This window comes from Psittacula echo (assembly GCF_963264785.1).
Source record: "Psittacula echo genome assembly, chromosome: 6".
In the NCBI taxonomy this organism is placed as follows: Eukaryota; Metazoa; Chordata; class Aves; order Psittaciformes; family Psittacidae; genus Psittacula; species Psittacula echo.
The window spans coordinates 34,381,125-34,407,759 of NC_137743.1; the positions used below are offsets into that span (position 1 = coordinate 34,381,125).

General features: G+C 37.2%; 1 protein-coding gene across 5 annotated transcripts in view; it reads right to left on the reverse strand.

The window, feature by feature from the left end:
• Positions 1 to 61: 61 nt before the first annotated feature.
• Positions 62 to 26,635, reverse strand: part of ZRANB3 (zinc finger RANBP2-type containing 3) — a 49,351-nt gene continuing 22,777 nt past the window's right edge. For 4 of the 5 annotated variants that reach the window (XM_080622103.1, XM_080622104.1, XM_080622105.1 and 1 more), the window contains exons 4-21: positions 25,625 to 25,803; positions 22,320 to 22,551; positions 19,976 to 20,061; positions 17,089 to 17,260; positions 16,557 to 16,685; positions 14,946 to 15,065; positions 14,098 to 14,217; positions 13,396 to 13,575; positions 11,844 to 11,996; positions 10,174 to 10,642; positions 9,022 to 9,225; positions 8,427 to 8,518; positions 6,521 to 6,622; positions 4,931 to 5,073; positions 2,783 to 2,926; positions 1,516 to 1,909; positions 725 to 856; positions 62 to 195 (exon numbers count right to left, since the gene is read on the reverse strand). In XM_080622103.1, coding sequence (XP_080478229.1) covers positions 97 to 195; positions 725 to 856; positions 1,516 to 1,909; positions 2,783 to 2,926; positions 4,931 to 5,073; positions 6,521 to 6,622; positions 8,427 to 8,518; positions 9,022 to 9,225; positions 10,174 to 10,642; positions 11,844 to 11,996; positions 13,396 to 13,575; positions 14,098 to 14,217; positions 14,946 to 15,065; positions 16,557 to 16,685; positions 17,089 to 17,260; positions 19,976 to 20,061; positions 22,320 to 22,551; positions 25,625 to 25,803 — 3,150 coding nt within the window. In that variant the 3' untranslated portion in view covers positions 62 to 96. The remainder of the gene's footprint in view (positions 196 to 724; positions 857 to 1,515; positions 1,910 to 2,782; positions 2,927 to 4,930; positions 5,074 to 6,520; positions 6,623 to 8,426; positions 8,519 to 9,021; positions 9,226 to 10,173; positions 10,643 to 11,843; positions 11,997 to 13,395; positions 13,576 to 14,097; positions 14,218 to 14,945; positions 15,066 to 16,556; positions 16,686 to 17,088; positions 17,261 to 19,975; positions 20,062 to 22,319; positions 22,552 to 25,624; positions 25,804 to 26,635) is intronic. The other variant, XM_080622107.1, reaches the window with a different exon arrangement.

Below are 26,635 nucleotides of genomic sequence, written 5' to 3' on the forward strand. Positions count from 1 at the left end.
CTACAAAGATTCTTTTGTTTTAAAATCAGTGCGTGAGGAAGACCACATAACTACACTGGATCTGGGGTTATAATGTATCTGCAAACAGTTTGCATTTTACGTCTTCACAAAAAATTTTGTGATATCACAGCCGTACTTTGTAGCTAAAGAACGTCTCTTCATACGGCTTCTTTCCTTGGCCTGTTGTGCAGTTCTCTGCAAAAGAGAAGGGTAGGTCTGTTCAGTAAGTATTGCTGTTTGTCCGTGGCGTGCCCCATGGAAAGCATTAGCCCACAGTTAAACTTCAGCCCAGTGCTGCACTAGACAACACAGTAAAATGGAAATGGTTATTAAGGTAACATTTTCCCAAATCCTGAGGAAACTTTCATAACAGTTTAATGCTGCCTTTCCCTCCCCACTGTATGGGATGGAGGGGCTGACAGCACTGGGGTTCAGCTGGGGCCAAAGGGCCTGAGAAGGAGCCTAATTCCAATCTCCTACTGCCAAACAGAAGAGCAGGAGGTACTAGAGCCAGGCCCCATGCCAGGAGGAGGTTTCACCCTGGGGGTGGGCAGGGGGTGAGACAGGGCAGAGTGTGAAAGCCACCTGCTCTGAGCCTGGGGTCAGGATACCTTACCTCTATCCCTCTACCAAAATACTTGTTTGATGACACCTACTGCCCTGGTGCATGCTCCACAACATTTTTGCATGAGAGGGTGAGGATTTTCGGTGAGACCACACTGACCTCCCTGTGGCAGACTGTGCACAGGGTTTGAAGGTTTTCCAGGGAGCACTGTCCCCCTCCGCTGTAGACAGGTCTGATATGGTCCACCTGCCAGAACTGGCCTTCTGTTGGGTTTGTTATAATTTCATTCAACTGCAATAAACAAAGGACATGACAGGGGAAGCATTAGATATTGCTTCTGAACCACATGTGTGTTCTACCATAAGAATAAGAAAATAATTCAGAAAATAGCTATTTATAGTTTTCATCTAGAGGAAGTAAGCCTTAGCCTTTTCTTGTTACTCTCACTAGACAAGCAAACACCTGTGATTTTAGTTGGGATATTTTCACCTAGTCTGCAGCATGCTGATGAACATCACAGTGGATCAAAGAAAGACAAAATGAAAGGTTCAGTAAGTTATCTTCTATGCCATTGTATCATCAAGTGCTGATATTAAACACAAATAAAGAGTGCAACAGGTATACTTCCATCACAAAAAATAAAGGCTAACTAGGTGTTTGTCATCTAAGTTTTTGATCAAGTCAGTGGTAATTGTAACAGCAAACATTGAGAAAGCTCAGGTAATAAAGCCCTGTGCCAGCTTTCAAAAGTGAAGGACTAATTGTAACTTAGCATGGAGCTGTGTTTGCTAGAAGGTTCCAAGATAACCCACTCTGCAAGACTTCTCATCTCAGTCTTCTAGATGTGCACTACCATATTTTCAAAAACTCGCAGAAACAAAGCTGATCTCATACATACCACCTCCAACAGTAAATTAACTTTTGTTTTTCTTAAAAACCAGTACTATTACCTGCCCAAGTGGAAGGTGAGACATCCAGGAACTCTCCAGAAGTTTCTTACGCTGACTCTTGAGTGCATCTCGGATGCTGAGATAAAGCTCCTGGGCATTTTGATTACAAAACTGGCAAACACCGCGTTCAATTTCAAACACTTTAGTCCTCAGGTAGCTCTGACTAGAGCGAATTGAGAAGTCCTCCTGGCAGGCATGAGAGCAGAATCGTGTGTCCCAGGGATGGGTCTGGCAGCCTGGCTCAAGCTGAGCTGTTGGGTGCTGGCAGCTGAGACAGAGGGGATTCCCTTGACTGTCCAAGGCTTGCAAATAACCCTTGGATAGGGAGGAGCCTTCAGCTTCAGCCTGCTCCAACTGAAGAGCCAAGGGACCTCCTCCATTTTTCGAAAGCAACCTGTTTGCAGAGAACAAAGCACAGCTGTCACCAAAGGAGGCTACTCAGCAATGCAATTCAGTAGATTTAAGCAATGTATCTTTCCATTAGATGTCTTTTATGCTCTGAAATAACAATTTTAGTTGAAATAATATCTTGCTTAGATTGATACATGCACAGTGCAAATCATCTACTTGGTTTCCATTTAAACAAAATTCGTCAATAAAACAGGTTTTGGGGTTTTTTTGCATATCTTACTATATTTACACATGTACACTTAATTATTAACTGAAATAATGGTGTATTTATAAAGAAATGGTAGTTTTTATCAGGCATGTACACATGTAAATGCTGCAGCTCCTTCTACCAGAAGTAAAAAAGTCAAAGGAAACGTCCTGCTTTCTCTATGAAACCTTCATGGCTACCTATTGAATTCCCTACACTACACAAGGCTTGTCCCCAGGCAGGATAAATGCTGTTTGTTTAATAACATTTTTTAAAAGGGCATTTTCTGTCTGGAATTTTCATGTTCTTTTCTCCCTTTTTCTAAATTTTGAGGCAGAATAGAAGAAAATATGGTGTCCCCAATTTACTGTTGACCTCACAAACAGGCCCAAGCTGAATTGTGTAGCTATTTTCTTGTTTCATTTTAATCATTTACTTAGCAGCTGTATCAGCAGACAAAAGATGTAATCTGAATTGTTCTAGGAATGAAACATAGCTCATTAGCAGCATTACAGCAAATTTTTCATCTAAACACTGTACTTCAGCAAGGTAAATTCTCATAGCACATAATCTGGTACCTTAAAAAAACCCTACCAACCAAACAAACCAAAAAAACCCTCAAAACTGTGGAGAAAATGCTTTATCACCTTACTGAATTAATAAACTTACTTTGTGGAATGACCTGATTGTTCAGTAGAAGCATTTGCATTCTTGAGATAAACTCCACTTTCTTTTGAGATGAGGCGAACACTGCCCCCACTGCTGCTAGCTTTGGTAAGTGAAGCTGCTGCAACATCCTCCTTGGTCACATACCTAAAGGAATTAATAATTCTGTCAATATACTACAAAGGGAACAATCTCCCTCAAAGAATATTCACTTTTGGCTGCAGCAAGATTGGTGTATTCTCTTAAAATATTTATCATTTCCCAGATGAGGAGTTAATAAAGCTTGGGAAAGCATACATCATACTTCCGTATTAAATAAGATACATTTTTCCAAACCCAGATTCAGCTCTAACTGGCAAAGAGATAAGTTGTTTTGATATATAACAATTAAAAAATAAAAGCAATTTGAGTGTGACCAGCAGATTGAAAGAGGTGATCCTGCCCCTCTGCTCTTGTGAGACCCACTTGGAGTACTGTGTACAGTTCTGGTGTCCTCAACATAAGGACATGGAGCTGTTGGAGCAAGTCCGGAGAAGGCCATGAGAATGATCAGGGGGCTGGAGCACCTCCCATATGAAGACAGGCTGAGAAAGTTGGGGCTGTTCAGCCTGGAGAAGAGAAGGCTGCGTGGAAACCTCATAGCAGCCTTACAGTATCTGAAGGGCACCTACAAAGATGCTGGGGATGGACTCTTCATTAGCGACTGTGGCGATAGAAAAAGGGGTAATGGGTTTAAACTTAAACAGGGGAAGTTCAAGTTGGATATTAGGAAGAAGTTCTTTACTGTGAAGGTGGTGAGGCACTGGAACAAGTTGCCCAAAGAAGTTGTGAATGCTCCATCCCTGGCAGAGTTCAAGGCTGGGTTAGACAGAGCCTTGGGTGACATGGTTTAGTGTGACGTGGCAGGGGGTTTGGAACCAGATGATCTTAAGGTCCTTTCCAACCCTAACTATTCTATGATTCTATGATATTGCCTGATAGTGAAACCTGAAAGCCATTTTGTTTCAGTTATGTGAAGTCCAAGAAACTTTCCAAGCTCTGGAGGCCTCCTTGCTCCATTTGTTATGACTGAACTCACTTTATTTTAATGTGAAAACATACAAACCACTACTGCTCTTAAGTAAAACTTGTAAAATCGCTTCACTCTGATCATTCTTCCAAAACCCACTGTTCAGACAACTTCTCATAAGTAACACCTCTCTGTACTATAAACATACCAAACCCTATATACTACCTTAGCAGGCTTCTGTAGGTTATGGTAGGTCTTCTAACACGGTTCACAATTAGATATTTCCTATACTTCATGGAAGGGCACAGTCAGATATCAGGTTAGGAAACATTTACTATCTGCTGCTTCTCTTTTTATTACTGGGATTACAATCTCTTATTTATTTACTTAAATTCTTACCTACAGCCAAAATAAAGTCACCCTGGAGAATTTAACAGTAGGAACCGAGAGGAATAAAAGGGTTACAGATAGTTTGCAGAGGCACCTTGGTGAATTAACCTGTATGCATGAGAAGTTTTGTGGAGAGCAATAACAACACTGAAGCTCTCTCTGAATGTCTGCCAGGGAAGACAGCATATCAGAAAAAGGAAAGAAAGTGGAAAAAAGGGTAAATTTTGGTTTTAACAAGGATTAAACACTAGCCCTTTTCAGTGACACCCAGCAAGGAAAACAATAGTTTTGAGAAATGTCACTCCCAGAGAATGAAACTGCTTAAAGAAAAACTGAGTATCAGAAAGGGTTTGAGTAAGCTGTGAGTTATGAATAGAATATTGTATCATTGATGTCAACTAATGATTTATTTGTGCTTCCAGATGAGGAAAACAACAAGATTCTTTGACCCTAACTTTTCTGTTGAGCCTCTGATTTTCCTCAAAAATCTCTGGCAAGTTCCAGATGCTTAAACATGCAGTGCAGCAAAGCCAGAACAGCTGCTGAATGCGGCACAGTGCTGGACAGTGAAGCATTCCACTTCCATTCCAACATATTTACTGACATGCTCAGTTGCCTACATACATTTGTCACTCTGCAACAGTCATCAAATGACCCATTTAGTCTCAGCATCATTCCACTGAAAGTTACATTAAATATATAAAACTTCCTGCAGCAGTTAGTAAGAGGAAGAAGAATTAAAAACCACATACCTTTTTGTGCTGCTGACCACTGACAGCTTTTTAGACAACTCCTCTGCAGCATGAATAGGACTACAAAATATCTGACTGCTTTTTCTGACAATCTTCTGTTTCATTGCTGTTAGATGACCCCATTCTTTCACAAACCTCAGGATCTGGTAGAGAATGCTATTGTCAGCAGCATGACAGACATTACAGAACGATTTAATTACAGTGAAAGAGTGTTATGAATTAATACATTCAAAATTAGATGAAAACAGCTGGTACTACTGGAGATGGCCCCTTCAGGTCCTTTTTCACACGAGCTGCAATGCCCCCCACCCTCACCTGCTGAAGAATTGTTACAGCTTTGGCATTAACTACAAGAACTGTTTTGCTAAGTGTTGATTCAAAAGGTAGAAAATAAGGCCTGAAACAGCCTTTAATAATTGAAGACATAGCCATAGGAGAAGGGTTTCTGGATAAAGTCTCACTCAGGTAAAATTTTTTGTGTAAGCAAGACTGTGCTGATGGGAAAAACAGACATGCAAAGGAATTTTCTTCTTACAGCAACCATCCTCCTGCTGCAGCCAATCCCTCAGAAAAGGAAAGTTTGCTTCCATTACTTGAACAGCATTCATAATTGGGTTTATAGCCAACCCAATCCCAACAAACATGGGATTCTTAACTGGTCATTCTAGTCTAGCAAATAGCTTTGAAATGGCTTGGCAACATTTTTGTTACCCACTCATTAGGTTCTTCACAGTAATGTTGGTTGAATCAGTCACATTTGTGTCTTAAGTTCCAACCTTGTTGGAGAACCTACCAAAAAGAATCAGTTTGGTTCTGGTATGACAGAATCTGATTTTCCAAATTACATTTCTCTTTAAATGGAAAAAAAACTATGTTAAGCAGATAATATTGCACATGGAATCACAGAATTGGAATCATAGGTTGGAAGGGACCTTCAAAGATCATCTAGCCCAACACCCCTGCAATGATCAGGGACATCTTCAACTAGATCAGGTTGCCCAGAACCACATCCTGCCTGGTCTTGAATGTCTCCAGGTCCAGTTTAAATTCTGTACTTCCTTACTTGACTGAGTACTTGGGTTTACAGTGTTTATGTTCTCAAACACCATTATAAATGTGATCTTTATTGCTGAATTAACTGAAGCTTCATGTCTCAGTGGAGCTGTGCCCTACAATGCTTTGAAAATTGTTAGAAGATCGAAGGAGGAAGCGAGAATGCAGCCCTGCTCATAACTGCAGCTCTGATACAATCTAACACATTCTTATTCATAATGTGCCCCATGTAAGTCATAACCTTTAAAAAGCTATTTTGTTGACTTATGAATGTTAGTTACTAATCCTGTAAATGAGAAATTAAATTATGCCTGGTTGATTCCATCTACTGAAATGTTAACAGGAGGCATGGTAATTTGCCAAAGTAACAGACTGCATAATTAATATTCACATCAACATTTATAAGATCTGCTTGCATTGATGAAACTGTGCCTAGTTCCAAGGCCTGAAAGTGTTCTGCATTTATTTAAAAAAAAACTAAGTCAATGCCCTCCATATTAAATATTATATTGCTGTGCCAGTAGAATTTGTTCTTACCAATGAACGATTTTGTTTATGCTGGAAAGTCTCTGGTAAATCCTCCCAGTTATCCAGCTGTATGTCCAATGGAATGAAATTGTGATTCAGTGGTTCACCATCCTAGACAAGCAAACAGTTTTGTTTACAGATGCAATGTAGCACGATATAAAAAAAACTGTACCCATTTCAAGTGAATTATCCTCCCTTCCTACCAAATTTAGTTCCTCAAGGTTAAGAGTTTTCCAGAAACAAACAATAACCCACAGATGTATGAAAACAGCACGGATGCAAGAAATACGATTGACATTAATACACCTAAATGTAGACAAGGTGAAAATTTTAACTTTGAATATGTCTGAATTGTTTTCCTTTGAAAATAGGTCAGACACAGAAACTGCCTTACACTAAGAAACTGAAATGATAATCCTCTTGATTGAATTTTCAAGGAAAATGAATGATTGTAGACTAGAGAATGTCACTTTATTACAACTTCAAGCAGAATCCTAAACAGAGTGTTCTTTATTATAACCTACCTTCTTTTGTCTTAAATGTGTGAGCAAGTTCGCCTCCACTTAATTTTCAAGGAAAAAGTTTTCCCATTGGGTAACACATGACCCAGGAACTTACTGATGAATCACAAACATTTGAGAGAAGTGTCTCATCATTCAGCAGAAAGATTTTGTGCCATATCTGGCATAATGAAGCTCTAATCCAAGCCAAAAAGCAGTGGAGATCAATATACAGTTTCCGAAGTACCATCCAAAATGCATGTTCGTTTTTAAATAAAATGTGTGAAACTAGGAAGCAGCATACAGTTTATTTAAACATTTTCAGATACAAGAGGACGCTCTTTTTGACATTTCCCAGCTGCAGCACTTAGCCTAATAAAAACATATTATCTCAAAAGCTTGCCCTCAGTTTTCTGTGATGCTTTGCAGTCACACCTCAACACCCTGACTCATTCAGTGGCTTTGAAGAAATCTTCTCAGTGAACTTTTCTATCCCTCAAAAAAAGAATTGGAAAGTCCTGATCTCCCTTGAAAAATTACCTGAAAAACTGCCAACTGCTAGTTTCTATACTCCCATTACCATTGCAGATTAATGATGATGTGTTTTATTCAGGAAGTTACTAACTTATACACAGCACCAATGTCAAGCTTTCTGAAAATGTGGCAACATGATTTTATTTAGTTACTTAGTCAGGATTCACTGTCATTTTTATTTCAACTGTTTTTCTATTAAAAATATTTGGTGATAAGACACTATGATAAAAAAGGAATCATAGAACCATTAGGGTTGAAGTGACCTCTGGAGATCATCTTGTCCCACTCCCCCCCCAAGGACCTAGAGCAGCCTACACAGGAAAGCATCCATGTGGGTTTTGAATGTCTCTAGAGAAGGAGACTTCACAACCCTCCTGGGCAGCCTCTTCCAGTGCTCAACATAAAGAGATTCTCCCTCATGTTGAAGTGAAACCTCTTGTGTTTTAGTTTATGGCCAGTGCTCCTTGTCCTGTTGCTGGGCACTACCGAAAAGAGCCTGGAACCATCCTCTTGACATCTGTCTTTGACGTATTTATTCGAATTCATGAGATCCCCTCTCAGTTGTCTTTTCTTTAGTTTTTAGAATCTTAAACAACTAATACTTGCAGCAGATGAGCTGAGCATACATCTACTGTATTAGCTCCACTTTGTAAGCTAAGAGAAGTGTTAGAAGCTACATATCCAGAGAATTTTTACCTAGTTTGACTGAGTAGAAGAACAAGAATGATAACCTACCTAATTTTTGTGCATTTCCACTAATACAAAAATACTGGTCTTTTTATACAAAGTATGAAAAATGAAAGGAGATACGCATATTTCATAGGACAACATTTTACTTTGTAATTTTAAAATTGTAACAAACATGCATATTTCAGGTTTACCTTTGTATAGAGGTGAATTCTGTCAGTATTCTTGCTTGCACGAAACAAAAGCCCATCATATAATTGAAATGTGTCAGATTTATCTACCTCTCCTATAAAAGAAAAAATGTTGACATTATTTTCTTCATTCATTCCATTCAGTCTATTCAGAAATTACAAATGTTTACATGTATCTAATTCCAGAGCAACATAATGAGTTACACAGCTCAAGCGGCAAGCTGCTAAGATATTTGTGTATTTTATTTTCCTGTTTCTCATGAATTACCTATCATCTGTTTTGCCAGTGGCTGTCTTGAAAGCAAGTAAACGCCATCTATCGTAAGTTTCAATAAAACTATACAGGTTCACAGCTGCTAGTTTGACATAGTTCTTAAGTCAGCCAAAAACTCTGTATTGCTTCAGGACTTGTATAGAAAGGCTAGGTTTATCCATCATCAATATTCAATAAACATCCCAGGCTAAAACGAGGAAGTCATGTGCTAGTGCATGTATGTCTATCAGATGTGTAGGCTTTTAAGTTGGTTTTCATGCCAGAGGCATTTAATACAATTCTGCAAGAGGATATAATCATTCTTTCATAGGAGTCCCACCTTACCGTCTCCACACTTTTTTTCACTTTCTTCATTTTCAATTTCAATAGTTTCATGTTCACTGATTTCAACAGACTGCTGGGTCACCGTTTCCCCCACCGTTTCTTCTCTTCTGTCTTCAGCACTGCACTCTGCTCTCTCTTCATTTCTTCTGGAGTCCTCTGACACATCTTCAGATTGGCTCATCGGAGTTTCACAACTTGTCTCAGCTATAGACAAAGAAACATACAAACGGGTACCTAATCACCACACATGTGGAGATAGGACTACATAACTGAAACACAAAGAAATTGCATTTTATTCTCTAATATTATTATGGTGCAACCACTTAAAAAACTAGAGCTAACTTTAATATTAGGAGTATAATCACATGGAACAAAGTTTTCCATCTGTGCAATTTCATGCACCCAGTTTAATTTGTCAAATTATATGCAGTTATATAATAATATAATGCAGTTACCAATTCTGTATTATATACAGTTACTGTAGACCATAAACACACAGAGTAGTTTTCCAGGCATTGAGCTATACCAGTGAAATTCAGAAGCTGTCCTTACTTGAACAAGCACAGAAACTTAAATAAAATTAAAAAAAGAAAGAAAAAACCTTACTCCTTCCTTTGCAACTAAAATGCAAATAGGGGGAGAGATTTCTGAAAATGTTTCATTAAATTTCCAGCTAAATGAAGTAAAAGAAATCTACTTTGACCTGCTGGAGCAAGAAATGCCATATTTTCCACATAATGTCCCTCACAAAGAATGCACAATACCCAAGTTAATACAGCTCCAATACCACAGTGTTTAGTTCTGAGACAAAAAAAGTTTGCCATTTCATTGGATTTAGAATAACCATAAACCTCAGGGAAAAGGAGAGCTACATTTACTGCAAAGAAAACCAAGTAATACATCCTTCCTCACAGAATTTGTATCTTAACATTTATCTGAATTTTCCATTTGTTTCAAATTAGACTTATGTAAAAGATCCTTGGAAAAAGCACAATCAAGAAGGATCACTTAATGGTCATCTGTTCACGCGAAGACAGCATTCTTCATTTTCTGTCTAGATTTGTGTGTATGTTCAAAAATACTGTATTTTCTGAAGCTAATCACAACTGAAATGAAAAATGCATATTTTTCTCTGCAGCATACATTACTTACCATTACTGCTTTGAGGACAATTGCACATTTCACAATAAGGGAGCAATTCATTATTACTGTAAGTGCAAACTCTACAGTGCCAAACTTTATTTAAAGCTGAGCTTTTGCTTGAAGTATTGAAGTCATAAGGAAGGACTTTACTGTTTTTTTCTGAAAACAAAAAGGGCTTTTTTCCAGTCAAAGTTTTTTTCTTTTTCTTAGTGGAGTTGACTGGAGTAGATCCACTTAGGCTTCTTGCTCTTTTAGCTTCAGGTTCACAGGTACTTTCATGACAAATTGTATTCACATCACTTATTATTGTGGAATCCAGGTTTTCATTGCTCTGCACTGCATCCTCTTCTTTTGTACCATCAGATGGTTCTGAATCATTATGTAGTGATTTGCTACCACAAAATATTTTGCGTTTCTTCTCAGTGCACGATTTGGGGGAAAAGAAAGAACGTATGTCATGCTGCCTTTCCTTTTCAAACTAGGAAAAGGGAAAGAAATATGTTAACCCCACTTATAAGTATGGCATCAAAAGCTGTTAAAATTACTATTTCCCTCCATTAGGATTACCCTCTAATACAAAAAAGCTATTTTTACTTCGGCGATGGAAACAAAAAGATATTTTTATTAAGAACAAACAGCTAGCAGAAATAGCAATTGACTATTCCTTTTCTGTTTTACAAAGGTATTTTCAATATTCTCATGAAACTTCCAAAATAGCACAAATACACAGACCTGGTATATGCTATATGGCTGTTTTGATTATACTTATTACAAGGAAAGGCTTATAAACACTTTTAAAAGCAACAGCAAATTAAATTCAGTATAGTTATTAAAGATGTAGTTTAAACAGGTATTATTTATCTGACTCTGAGCGCGAGTCAGTCACCCAAGCATAACATAAGAACCCACCGGAAGCCTGCAGATGACATTTGTACCCAGCAGAGCAATTTTCCCAACTTCATCTAACTTTAAAATGGAAGTTTTATTACTTTTTCTACTTATTTAGTGCTTTTCCATTAGTAAAGTCTGCAGTGCTGTCCTGGGTTCAGCAGTAGCAGTCATTTTTCTACTTCTTAGTAGCTGGTACAGTGCTGTGTTTTTGACTTTCAGCCTGGGAACAGCGCTGATAACACCAATGTTTTTAGTTGCTGCTCAGTAATGTTTACTCTGACCAAGGACTTTTTGAGTCTCATGCTCTGAAAGGGAGGAGGGGAAGCCAGGAGGAAGCAGAAACAGGACACCTGACCCAAACTAATCAAAGAGGTATTCCATACCACAGCACATCATGCCCACTACATAAACTGGGGGCATTTGCTTGAAGGGTTAGATCACTGCTTGGGTTGGGCTGGGTATCGGTTGGCAGGTGGTGAGCGGTTGTATTCTCTTCCCTTGTTATTTCCCTTATCATTATTATTATTGGTGGTAGCAGCAGTGGTTTGTGTTATACCTTAGTTACTGGACTGTTCTTACCTCAACCCGTGGGAGTTACATTCTTTCGATTCTCCTCCCCATCCCTCCAGGAGAGGGGGGAAGAAGAGGGGGACTGAGTGAGCGACTACGTGGTTCTGAGTTACTAACTGGACTTAAATCACAATAAGTGCACAGAAAGCTTACGCAACCAACAGTTATATATATTTTTAACTTAAATAAAACAAAAAAATCTAAGTTGTGAGTCTCACATGTGTAAACAGAAGTTCATTTTTGGGATGTTCTAGACTTTGATTTGGGGTCCAGGTCTCAGCAAAACTCAAAAAATCCCATTTCTCTTTATCACCTTCTTCAGCCTGCATTTTTTCTTTCTTGCCATTCAAGGTGCTGCCTGTAACTTTGGCCTGCAGAAAGACGACTTGCATAAAGTTTCAAAGGAATTCACATGTTGGAACAAATTTATTTACCTGTATTCACTCAATCTGCTTCCCTTGCAAACTTAGTTTAGCATTCGCAAAGTAAGAAACTGTAGTAATTCAAAATAACTTCAGTGATTAAAACTATTTCTGTTCCAGTACCCACTTCTGCAAAAATAACAAGTAGTGCATTTAGCACAGTGTGACTTGCAAAGTTGTATACAAAATGTCAGTATTTAAGTTAAAGAGTATACATTAGGTACCTCTCTTACAACCTTAACACCTTTCGCTTAGCATGAAGAGACGAAGGCAGAATTAATTGAAAAAAGCAGTTTAGTGGCAGAACTTGTTAGCTAAATTGTTAGTGAATACACTGAGATCCATCTGTGGCACGTTTAAGGAGACTCTTAATGTACCAGACTGATGGAGATTTTTTCAGAGGTACCTACAGTAAATAGAACACAGAATTTCAATCCCCAACTGAACATCAAATACAGTTTGTAGTAACCAGATTCTTCAGGTTGTGAGGACTTTTCAGCAGGAGAGGAAAACATTGGCAAAAAAAAAAAAAAAGTTATCAGTTTCCCAACACAGTAACTGTATGGACACGAAAAACTGAACCCCTACAACACAGGGGTAGCCAAGTACAGGAACAAGAACCATAAGTCAGAATTTCCATCAGAATAAATCCCGTGTAACCACAATCTCAAATGATTCAGATAACTAGAGTTTAAGAGGCAGCTCTTTCTACATTGACACTTCTGGAAATGTCAGAAAACAAGAGCTGACAGAAGACTAACACACCTCAGTTATCAAAACAAGACACTAATGAATGGTATAAAAGGCTACAAAAAGGTCACAGAAGCAGAACAGCCAAATTATGCTTCTTAGTACTCTGAATTCTCAAAGATCTTCCAAATAAGCAAAGAGGAAGAATAGTTCCATTCTGCTTTAACAAGGATTGTGTAATCTGGCAACAGATGGTAAGATTACTGCAATGCTTCTGGCTCTCAGAACCGAAGTTCAATTAAGGCACAATATTCGTCCAGTTAAAAAAAAAATCCCACACCAAACTCTAGCTGTCATGAGTGTGCAGAATACCTTATAATTGTAACAACCAAAGCAGTAAAAAGCTAGAAGATAAAAAAACCCAATCTATAAATGTGAACCATCTCATTCATCTTGGAAAAGAGTTGTTTATGTTTGGATCTTAAATGGAGAGCAAAAAGCTAGCAAAGACTAATTCAGAACAGACACAGACATTTTGATGATTAGCAATTCTAGGTCCTCCAGATAAGGAAGAATGTTAATGTTATTTAGTACATGCACTTAACTGCTATCTTAATCATAGCAAGTTCTTGATTATTTGGTTCTACTCCACACATACCTTGCGATTCAGCATTGCCCACATTAAAATATCCATTGTTCCTTTTGCAATAAGGAAGTGAATATTCACAGAACTGCACTGCCCAATTCGGTGTGCTCTGTCTTCTGCTTGCTTAATATGGCCTGGATCCCAATATAATTCAGCAAACACAACATGAGTAGCAGCAGTGAAAGTTAAACCCTAAACAGAACAAGTATATCCATTTTAGAAAAAAGATTCCACAAATAACTGAATATCTGAACTAGGGGGAGGGGGGGAAAATCTAAAGGTTGTACAGGAAATTCTTACATAGAAATAAAAGGGACTACCTCAACAACAGATGGGCCTATTACACTGATTTCTTCCTTGGTCCTCAGATATAAGTAAGATTCAGAAAATACTTCAATATTGTGCAAAGACTGCATACTGCTTTTCATTACAGAAGTAACATCTATTTCTTATTCATCTGGTACTTTTAGAGAAATAGAGTTTTTCTAATATTCAAGAATGAGATGCTGTTGCTGATCTTGCTTTTGCTCAAGTAGTTTCATGAGAGGCTTAAAGAGTTAACATTATTTGTAAAAATGTTAGATAATATATGAGTCTACAAAAGACATACAGCATGAAGATAAACTGCCTTCAGTAAATCACTTCTGTCACCAATGCCCTTAGTATCTATACTCTTCAAGTTTCCTATTTCACATATTTTATTTTTTGTCCTACCTGACCAGCTGCTTGAATACTCAAAATAGCAACGCGAGTATCAGGATCCTTCTGAAATTGATTGACAAGATGTATTCTTTCTGCTGAAGGAACGCTTCCATCTATTCGTATGTAGCGAACCTATAACATATCAGAGACAAAATTACAGTATCAGTGTCCATTTCTAGACCTAATCACCCTCTGTCCCCCAATAAAAATATGAAAACATCTGTCCTATTCCTGTCATTGATACATCAGTACTCTTTTGCCCTTTGATTTACAATTAAGCCTCTATGTAAGGAAGTGTAGACTTAGTATTCCCTGTTTACAAAAGGAGAAGACAACGAACATCAGATCTTAAAATACAATACTCCACAGCAGAATCTGTAATCTCCCTGACGTGACTTATTAAAATTTCAATCATTTGCAAAATAATAATAACAATAGAAAACAGCAAAGTTAGCCACAATTCCCTAGCAATGGTTTAGAGTCCACGATCAATATAATATGAAGGTTGTTTGCAAACATTTTTACTGCTTTGAATTAGATATTCAGGTGCGATGACAAGTATTTTGTAAAAGAAAAAAGTAAGACAGAAGCACACTGATAGAAAAATTTGGGTAACAACTGCCTACAATATTGTCAATAATAATAAAAGTATCATACAAAATATAAGTGTTTATATTACCCTTGGATATAAAACAGTTCTTCAAAATCACAACCCCTTTTAATCCAGTGGCACTGACCTTTATAAACTTAAAATCCATAAATTTCTGTACACACAGGTAATTCTACTGAATTCAAGCAAAGCTCATATGTAATTGTAAATTCTGAAGTTAAATTTGTGTGTGTATTTCTTAAATCATTACCTTTTTTTCTATAACTGCCTCTGTACAAGCTTGAAGCATGCTTAAGTGATGAGCAAAAACTAAAAACTTCAGTTTGTCATTTTCAAGCATCATTTTGATATAGTCCTTTACTGCTCCTGCCTGAAGTAAGAGAGTTAATTTTCATTAGTTAAGACACACAAAATGTTCAAAAAGATAGTTTTGGCTTTATCTTAATGTCTTTCAATTTCCTGTAATATGAAAAGGTAAACTTCCATTCTTTCTGTTATCCATTTAAGACTTTAACAAAATTAACACTGTTAAAGATAAGATTATTCAAATTAATAAAAACAATGCAAATTTATGTTGTCAAGAAACCGCAGAGAAAAAAAAAATCCAGTTACAGCAAAAAAAAAAAATTAAAAAAAATTAAAAAAATCACAGAATTAGCACTTCCTCCAGAAAAATGGCACTTCTTCCAGATTAAGATGTAGATAAAACCCCTTTTAGTTACAAGACCATTATCTGATGTTTTAAGCCATATTTAAAAAACCAAAAAAGCCAAAGAAATCAGAACTGATTTCTGCCCAAACATATTTCAAACAGAGAAGATCTTGCTTAATCAGAACTGTTGCTGCATCCACATAAAGCCATACATCAAAACTGAAAGAATAATTTTGATGCTTTCATGATACTGTAATAATATTGCTATTGAAACATTCATAGAATTCTTTTGTGTCAAATGTAATTTTCAGTATCTTTTACAAAAACTGTTAAAGTGACAGTTAATAACAAAATTCATCAGTTATCAGTGGTTAGTGCAATACCCACTGCAGCAGTCCTCAGATTTCCTTTTTTTCTTTCTTTTTTTGTCTTTTAGCTTCCTGTTTGAAAATGGATTTCCAGAGGGGAGAGACCAGAAAAGTGGGGAAGAAATAGCAACTGAACCACAGTGTCATTTTTAAGATAACGATTAAAAAAAACCTGAAGGAGCTGGTCAGATTCTCAACTCTTCCTGCTCCAGCAGCATGTAGAACTTGTTTGAACTTCTATCCCTTTCTAAAAATAGCTTAGCACAATGAAGCCTGATAGCAGGGTAAAAAGTAGGTGTGTAAAACATTTTGGTCGTTAACTTGTTTTTCCTTACATTCTAAGCTACAGTACTACAGGAGGAAACACAGAAACATGGGGTCCCATTCAATTAGACCAGCTGGAGGGGATTGTTCTTCCACATTTATCCATGGGGAGAACTAGCACTGACAGAATGCAGTCTGCACAAGGGCTGCATCAGCACCATCCTGGGTTAGCTGCAGCAGCTGCTGGCACACAGGTATGTATGTCTCTGAAGCACCCACATTCAGTATATCCCTAAGTCTGTCAGATGCATTTAGTGCTGTTGGAAGGCTGTATGTTTGGACAGTCTCAGCCACCTTGGTGGACACCTAATCAGTAACAGTTTTAACACTTAGCTCAGGTTACTATAAAGGGACTCAGCTTATTCTGTAAACATACAGGGGAAAAAAAGCATTTCTCCACATTGAGATTATAAGAAGCCTGAACCTCATCTAGTATTCAGGCCAATACAATTAGTTTTATTAAGTTAAAAACAGACTGGGTATTTAAAATATATTAAGAAAAGACTTACACACTTACCTTGGCAATGGCTGTTTCTTTATACATGCATGTGATTAGATTCATGACTTCAGAAAAGTGGCTTTCAGCAGAATCTGAATTCAGATTTCTCATTAATTTCTCCCACTCTGCGAAAGTGGTATTTAAATTCTAATTGGTAGAAGAGATCAGTGGTTAGATACATAGTACAAAGCATGTTCTACTTCAACATATACATTTCAAGCATAAAATGTTTAGGAACTGAATGTTTTTTGAGAACTCTATTAAATTTGGCTGGAAGTTAACTGTAGGATTCAAAATCTTAGGGAAAGTAAGACAGAAAGGAAGAAGTCCGTACTAAAATTACAGTGAATTTTATCATTATCTGATGCCACAAAAATTGCTATATTCATGCTTCTTGTTATATTTTAAAAAGAGCAAGAGATACTGTGTTATATATTCACACATTCTTTGCAACCACCTATAATACACGTGCATACACATAAATACATACTAATACATAGATATTACTATTTACTAACAAATGTGTTTTTAGCAAAAGTGGAAAATTTACCTTAGCTGCAGTTTGTGGGAGGTCAAATGAAATACGCTGCCTAACTTTGGGAGGCAACTGAGTTAGAACATCATTCTTCAGTCTTCTGATCATTATTTCACTTAAAAGTTGGTGTAGCTCCTCTAAATTAGAAGCTCCTCTACAGTCCCACTGAGCCCTTTTACCAAAAAACCTAAAAATGAAAAATCAGAAACTGAGGGTACAAACTAGCTCTTCCAAATTCAACAGAAACCTTCAGTACACAACTAATTTTAAAAGACACTATTACATATGAAAGTGTGCTAGGTGACAATGCCTGGTGCTCTTGTTTACACCAGAGAGATGACTGCTTTCTGTCTGATTCTTTCCAATGCTAAAGCCAGAGCTGCTTTGACTTCCCAGCAAATACTGCTGTCTGCAGGCATTACTACTCATCAGATGCATACGATCCTCTATTTCATCCCAGCTACACTTCCCTTTCTTCAGGAAGCAAAAGTTTCAGGTATAATTTTATAACTCTTGTTTCAATGGACTAATGACAAAAATAAACCACCAGAGAATGCTCTTTATTATATTATAGGGAGGAATAACTGAGAAAGAAGCTATCATGAAAGCTGCAAAGATCACCATTAATATTCCTTTGTTTCCCTCCCCAAAAATTCCCTCCTAGTTACAGTCAGAGATGGGATTTAAAGCTTAAGATACCATCTTTAAATGGAATACTATTTAATGACTGAGATTAAATAGAGGAAGTGGGTTTAAGGTTAAAAAGCTAAAGACTGAAAAGAGAAAGAATTTATTAACTTAGTTTGCCTTGATCTTGTTTCTCTTTGTTGTTGTTAAGGAAGTGCTGCAGGAGGAGCAGCAGCTTTTCTCTGTCAGCATTGCCAAGAGATAACACAGTAACAAGCGTGACAGATTTTGCTGCCTTTGGAGAAAAGCCCAGGTATCATTTTCCAAGGCCAGGAGAGTATGCTGCAGGCATGCAATTTTACTGGTATTTTAAAATAAATAAATAAATAAATTAGATAATTTTAAGCCTTACCAACAGTATTTTACTTGGCTGCCTATAACTATTTAGGAAAGAGACTGAGGGATTCACTTCTGCAGTGGTGAACTACTGGCATAAAACACTTAGAATGCTCTGTAGATGGCAGACAGCATCATCTTTTACTCATATGCCTTCTTTGGTCTATTTATATGGCTGTCCTTAGAAAGGTTTCCTCCCTCCAGCTTGCACACTGGGGATATAAAAGAAATGGTAGGCAAAACCGCACAGAAATACTTTGGACCTCATCTTTAGAAACAGGTGTCCATGAACACCTAAAAAAAAACCCTACAGCATTTTCACAGAAAGTGCTGCATTAAATAATACTATCAGGTTTATTACCACAGGATGTTTTGTTTCAGCCAAGTCATGAAGACAAAGTTATTTACTGAAAACTTGCCAAACCCTGAACTTGATTTCTATTATATTTATGGTATTCCAAAAATAAGTTAACCATCTATGACTGAGTAGCTAACCATGGTGTACCCACGCACACTTGTGGTGTGAAAATTACAGATGCATTCAGTCAAAACACCATGGAAAAAAATAGCTTTTCTCTGAAAATTAGACAGCACTGTTCCATGTTATTTGAAGTTAAATGCTGATAAAATGCATACGATGGAAGGAGAAAAACAAGTTATATGAAAATGAAACCATGTAATTATTACAATAAAAATTAAATCTAAATGCTACCCAATTTAGCTTGCAAAATCTATTGCTTTGAAGTTATAGATATGAAATCTTTTAGCTAAGAATTTTTTTAAAGGTTCTTCCTTTCTCATAACTTCTTCCATTCCAGATTGTATCAGATTCAGGTGGATAAAACGAAGCATTTTATATCAGTTTCCTCTATCCCCTCTAGTTTAGAATATAGCTAGAGAAACCAATCATTAAACTAAAGCTAAGGGAAGCAAGTCAGAGGGAAATGAATGCTCCTTAACAAGTTAAAACACATGAAAGATGAAAATTAATTAAAGATGCAAGGGATAAAAATGGGTTAAAATTCATTAGGCACATGTGTGTAAAAAATGCGTAATGAGCAATGTTACCTAGCAAATTGGAGGCAAGGTGGTGGACAAGAACTTACAATGTCTTCATTTGATCCTTCAAACAGAATTACAAACACACTACCATGCTTCTGGGAGTTTTATACCTTTACTTTTACTCAGCCAATCTATAAAATACAGAGACAAGTACTGTACTTTCTTCCCACCCATGCATGGTGGGATAGCAAAAAGACTAGATCTCATAATAAAGAGAGATGTAAATTATTACATGACATGAGCATAAGACAGTCAGAAACTCCAAAGTTTCAGCTATAGCTGACACTCCAACTCTAAAGGTAAAACCTATACACTTCATACTAGCAACAGTAAATTTGTAAATAATTTTAAAGTGCTGGCACTTTACTTCAGAATACCTTTCAATTTTGTCCTCAAATAAAGTCTCCTACCAATTTAACCTGGCTTTCCAAGCAGGATGGCACTTAAATACTACTTACTGATTCTCTCACTTCACATGACACGAAAATCAAAGACACTTACAGGAAAATAGAGGCTGAGAAACCTGGAGTTGTTCAGCCTGGAGAACAGAAGGCTCTGAAGAGACCTTTGAGGAGCCTTCCAGTACCTAAAGGGGCTGACAAGAAAGCTGGAGAGAGACTATTTGCAAGGACAGGTAATGACAGGACAAGGAGAAATGGCTTTAAACTGAAAGAGGATAGATTTGTACTAGATATTAGGAAGAAATTCTTCACTAAGACTGGTGAGGCAGTGGAGCAGGTTGTCCCAAGACCGAGATGATCTTTAAGGCCCCTTTCCAGCCCAAACTATTCTATGATTCTATGAAGTACAGACATACCTGACATGAGCATTGCAGTATTTTTTGGCATATTCACTCCATGTTCCAAATCTGCTTGGAAACAGTGCCTCAATCTGCATGAAAAGCTGCATTTTAAAAAAAATGTGATACTGAAAAATTGCCTGCAAATATAAGACTATTTAGAAATAATTATTACATGATTACTGTGTTAAATTTACATTCAGTAGTTGCACACAAAGTACACAGCTTGGTATGCATGCAAAAACATTCCACAGGAGTATGCACGTGCCTTGAGACAGGACAGTTTTGGGAGGCCCTCAAAACACAGAGTATCCTGAACATCGTAACACAATGCTGATGACTTAGAATAGACTTATACTGGACAAGAACACATAGATAAGATGTTATTCATAAAAATGCAATTTCTGTCGTTTGCCAGGTGCATGGGCTTCTGCAAAGATTCAGTGCAGCTATTCCATGAATAGTCTGTTTCAAAATACATGGAAAACCTACTCATTCTTTAGTTTTACTTCAAAAAACAGACAACAATGATACAGACCAGAAATTCCATGCCTTTCTTCCTTGTTGAATATCACAGAATGGTTTGTTCTAGAAGAGACCTGGTTCCAACTCCCCCTGCCACTGGCTGGGACACCTTTCACTACACCAGGTTGCTCAAAGCCCCATAGCAGGATGTAAATATCAGTTTAGACAACCTAAAGAACCTAAAGCCACAAAGAATCCTACTTTATAAGCTGTTTTACTGCCAAAGCTTTCTGGATTCAAAGATCATTACTAGATCTGACAAACTATTCAGAAGTAGCAGGGAGTAGCATAGAGACAAAGAATAATATAGAAGGCTCGCTAATTAATGCATTCCCCCGCAATCCTCTTAAATCTACTGTGCATCACTTCTGCCACGTAAGCTTTCATATTACATAATCACATGCCAGTGACTTCTCCCAAAAAGAAAATTACTGTAGCCTAATCTCATTCTTCACAGGCTTCTTTCAGGACAAAAGTTGAGAACTGAAAAGCAGTATTAAGAAAAGAAATTAGAAAACAAGTCAAAACAAAAATCCCTCAAACTCAAACCCCCAAAAAAACCCCACCAAACCCAATTTAATCACCCAGCTGAAATGCTATTTTGATATAGATCCAGGTCAAACAAGAAACTGACTGTAATTATTTGCTATAAAAGTACAGAAAAACAAATTAATCATGTTTTTTGTTTCCTATACATATTCCTTTTAAAGACTTCGCAGAAAGATTCTGCTTATGACACAGAACTGATTAAAGAGATGTAGTGCTTTTTACACTCTGCCTTATAAGCCATGGCAGAACTTTGGTGCCACTATAAAAATGTCTCAATTCATTTTCCATTTGTTCATCAGTTTTGACCCCATTTCCATGATCAAGGAAAGCTTGTATGGAATTTCCTTCAAAGGCCTTTCGCAATGTTGCTTACTGATCTTCGTACCAATGCACAGTACACTAACTTCAATTCATCTTCCAGGATTGGTTGCAATATCTTTGGTGCAGGCAGTTTCAGAATTGCCCATATCCACAGATATAAACATTTGTTTTAAAGTTTTAAGCAAACACTCATAATACACCAAGCCCTTTTTCATACAGTGGATATCTTTCTCAAGATATAACCTCTCTGATGAAATTAAAGGGTCTTGGCATAAGTTCTATTTATGCAACAAGAAACTCCAAAGTGCAAAGTATTACCTATATAACCCTTGTAAGTTCCTCGGACACAAATCAGATCTTATATTCCATTAATTTCTACATTTGATAAATAAAGGCAGTTTTCTTGGGTTCAGTATAAAACCCAAGTAGGTTTTAATTTCCTCTCTGCTCCTCCCCAGTTCCATAAGTTGAACTTCCGCCAAAGGAAAATTTGTATTTCTGGACTGCAACAGGCACAGGATGTATTTTTTTCCACTTATGAAATACAAGTGAACATTAGGAATATTGAAAAGACCAGCGATAAGTAAAGGACTTCCTGTGTCAGATGATCAAGCAGAAGATTTAATACAAGTTCTTATCTACCAAGGACTCTCTGTAGAACAAAATAACTATCTACTTCGGGTCTTTATTTTCTCTTCCACCCAACAGTCTGCTACATGCAAGATTAATTTCTTATAAGAAACACTGTTTCAAGTCACCTGTGCATACATGTGAAACAAGTTTGTAAAACATCAATGCAATCAACTCAAAAGACACTGTTTCAGTTTCTCATACTTCAATGCTTCCTAATGCAGCAAGTGCAGGTTTGATGTTATAATGCATGTAATTGTACATATTCAAGTAAACTACAAAATTATTCATTTATTACTGATACTATCCTTAAAAACCGAAACGCTACGTCAAATACCTCTTCAGGTCGTCCTAGAGCAGGAGTTCCAGTAAGAAGAATAGCTCTAAGAGCCTTCTGCACAATTGGCAACAAAATCTTGCTACGGGTGGCATTTCTGGATTTCATGTAGTGTGATTCATCAATCACAACTACCTTAAAGTTCTGCCTGTACAAGGTGTCTACTAAAGTCTGTGCATCAGAAGTTAACAGGCCATACCCCAGAATCGTTACTTTGCTGGCTGATATCCTCCTAAAAGAGAAAATCCAGAAGTTTCCTTAGCAAATTTTCATTATAGGAAAATGGAAATAGCAAACGAATTGCACCAAACTAATTTTTTTTAGAAGACATATGTATGATTGATTAATTAGTGGGCTGTCAAACTAATAATAACAGCTTTTCGTGTTTAAAACATATTAGCATTGCACACTCACAAATCACACACAAATCATTGCCATTTTAAAAGGCAGACATTGCATTTAAAAGGAAGTTTATTTATCTGGTTGCATTGCTTCAACTTGTGCTGCTTTCGAGGAGTATTGCATGGGACAAATCTACTTTTTGGATAAAAATATTACACAAGTCAGATCATTATGAGCACATTATGTAAACAGCACCCAAACACGTGAAGTAATAAAAATCAAGGCACAAGATGAAAATTTAGTGTTTAGTTGGAAAGGAACTTCTTACAATAAATTTAAAGGCATAGATAGGCCCAAGGCACAAATTAATTTTTAATCACTAGAGGGCACTGTAGCCCTTCAGGAGCCTTTGAGCAGCACAGGAACTCTTAAGAGTTGTTAGATAAACAAGTCACCAGAATGAGAGTCATAGCTGGTCTACCCATCTGTCAGACGCTACTGCTCTGCTGGCATGATTTTTATTTGTTCTCCAGTAGCACCAGATCAAAAACCTAACTAAGCTGAAGCTTCCTTGAGTATTTATGAGGAAGAAAGTCATGCACGTGCATGCCTCTGGGTATGGAAGAGGCAATGGTTAAGAGTACCAGCACTGTGATCAATGCACTACAGATTCTGGCTGTCACTGCACAGATAAATGTTATCAACTGGGAAAACAAGTACTTCCCCTACCCCTTTGTGAAGGGTGGATAAAAAAAAATTACAAAATTATTTATTCTTGATGGAATCAATTTAGTCAAGGAACATCCAATTTTAAATTTTGTTAGAAATTATAAGAACCTCAATTGATGCCTAAGTACATTTTAATCTGTTTAAGTTAAACAACATTCAAGCAGTAAATTTCATTGCTAAAGTTTTGAAGAAAAGCAAGTATGGAACAGAGAGAAATCCAAGCTGAACATATGGAAACAAAATGTTACAAAATGCTAAACCAAGTTTGGTAGCTGCATTTTTGCATTTTCTTGCAAATGCATAAAACATTTTTTAATGTTAAAATATTAATTAGTTCAACAGCTACCTCGCTTACAGCCAGGAAGCCTCCTGGGAGTTAAAACAAGCATAAACCCAAGTTTTCCTCTTCCCCTGCTGTTGAATAGAAGTGATAATGGTTAAGGTCTACTTCTTTTAAAAATCTTAAAGAGAGAAAATGAACAGAATTGTTTGTCACTTACTTCTGCCATTATTTTCCCTATTCCACATTTCTCCTTTCTGCATTCAGCACTATAAGCATTAAGTTTGTGTGCATTTTAGCTAAATAGGTTAAAAAAAAAAAAAAAAAAAGACTTGTTGAATCCTTATTTTAGTTCCCATATTCCTGTGATAAACTTACATATTGACTATCAGTAGCAACTACTACCTTTAAAATGCATTTTCATTTGGATTTCTCTTGTTACCACAAAGAAGGTTCCAAGCTACCATCCCATCTGCACATCTTGGAGGCCAAGCTACTTTCTGATACTCCCCAGACAAGATGAAGATCAGTCTCCCTTACCCAGAAGTTTTAGAACAACATCTAGACATTACCATGAAATCAAGCATGTCATTTACAGTAGAGCGGACTAAACAATACCCTTGTAATTCCGTGTAATAGGAGAGTTATTAGAATAACAAACAAGACTGAAAGTCTCTCTTTGGTGAATTCATGTTATTAAATCTAAAGATAGCCTAGGACATGATGATGTTTTCAGTTATTTAGAGAATACTTACTCTAACTCACAAATTTTCTCAGTATGCTAAATAGAATGTTAACAGTAATTACTATCTTGTTTTAAACATATACCAAAAGTTTTCTAAAAATGTGTTCAAATTGTTTTACAGAAGCTAATGAACACAAGGTAATTCATCAGAGTTGAAAAATAACTGTGATGTTCAGTTCAAGACACACTGAAGTAACCTAATTTTCAGCAGATGAGCACTTGCTATTTTTCAAGAACCACAGAATAGTTAGGGTTGGAAAGGACCTTAAGATCATCTAGTTCCAACCTCCCTGCCATGGGCAGGGACACCTCACCAGACCTCTCAACTTTAAGGGGGATGAGCTACAACTATAATATAATAATACAAAACTGGGAGGAGTGGCTGACACACCAAAAGGTCATGCTTCCATCCAGAAGGACCACAACAGACTGGAGAAAAAGGCTGACAGGAAACACATGAATTTCAACAAGGAGTAGATAGTCCACCATCTTGGAAAAACCCCATGCACCATTATATTCTGGGGGCCATCCAGCTAGAAAGCAGCTTAGCAGAAAAGGACCTGGGGGTCCTGGTGGGCACTAAGTTGAACGTGAGCCAGCACAGTGCCATTACAGCAAAGAAGGTAAATTGTATCCTCAGCTGCATTAAACAGTTATTACCAGCAGATTGAGGGAGGTGATCCTTCCCCTGTTATCAGCACTGGTGAGGCCACACCTAGAGTGCTGTGTCCAGTTCTGGGCTCCCTAGTACAAGAGAGACATGGATGTACGGGAAAGAGTAAACCAAAGGGCCATTAAGGTTATTAAGGGCCTGGAGAACCCCTTCTGTGAGGAAAGGCTGACTGGGACTGTTCAGCCTAGGGATGAGAAGACTCTGGGGGGATCTTACTAATGTAAATACCTGCAGGGAAGGTGTAAAGAAGATGGAGCTGGGCTCCTTTCTATTGTGCCCAGTGACAGGCCCAGAGGCAATTGGTACAAACTGAAACACAGAAGTTCCCTCTGAACATCAGGAACATTTTTTTTTTTACTACTGCAAATGTGACTGAGCACTGGCACAGGCTGTCCAGAAAGGCTGTGGGGTCTCCATCCTTGGAAATATTAAAAACCACCTGAACACAGTCCTGGGCAACTGGCTCTAGGTGGCCTTGCTTGAGGAGAGCAGGGCTGAACAAGTTTGTCTGCAGAAGAACAAAAAACTTTACTCACCCAGTATCAGTTTTGTTCTGAATGATGCTGATATCATCTGGAGAGAGTTCTGGAATCCACTTCTCCATCTCATCAACCCAAGGGTACCTCAGAGATGAAGGTACTACAATTAAGAGAGGCCATTCGTTTTTATAATAATAGGCGATGGCAATTGCTTGAATTGTTTTACCTAGCCCCATCTGGGAAAAGATAAAAATTAAAAATAGAAGTCTCTGCTTAGAAAGAATATTCCATTCCATCAAAATTATTCTGCAAAGACAGAACCAGATAAAGGAAACAAAGCCAAAGAGCTACCTGCATAGTATCTATTTCCTTGTCAATTTGTTACCACAGATCATATTTTATGAAAGTAGATGCTTCTCTTTAAATGGATTAATACATATATTTTTATCTTGTTAGCTCACTAAAGCTGAAAGAAGCATTTCCATTCATTTCAGAAGAGTTTCTTTTCAGGGCCTTAGTAGGGTAGACTATAAAGATCAAACTCTTTAACTTGTTAAGCTACCAAAAACATTTTAAAAAAACTATGCAAAGGAAAGAAAAATAAGGGATGTCTTCTTAAAATAGAAATGACAACTTTATGCTAAGTTGCATAGGCAACTGAAGAACAAAGGAAGATCTATATGAAGAACTCGACTTTTGACCCAGGAGGTCAACAAAAAGAAACTACTGCTTTCATTCACCATGGCTACCAGTTTCTCTTTACCACAGAAGAGGAAGTCCATCTAGTGGAGAATTCAGGTTACAGACAAGCTGAAGGGTAAAGACACAATATATAGATACATATTTAACAAGAAAGCACTTGCTTCATATTGTAGAGGTAAGAACACTCCCATATAATGACTTATAAATATAGATAACAATAGATGAATATAAGATTCAGAATTTAGGGGTTTGTTTAAAAAATAAAACCTTCAAGATTTTATCAAAGAATGTAGCTATTTTCTCTATTTGTTCATGTGACATGAGACATTTCCAGACTCCTGTTAAGCACTAAAGCAGAGACTGGCC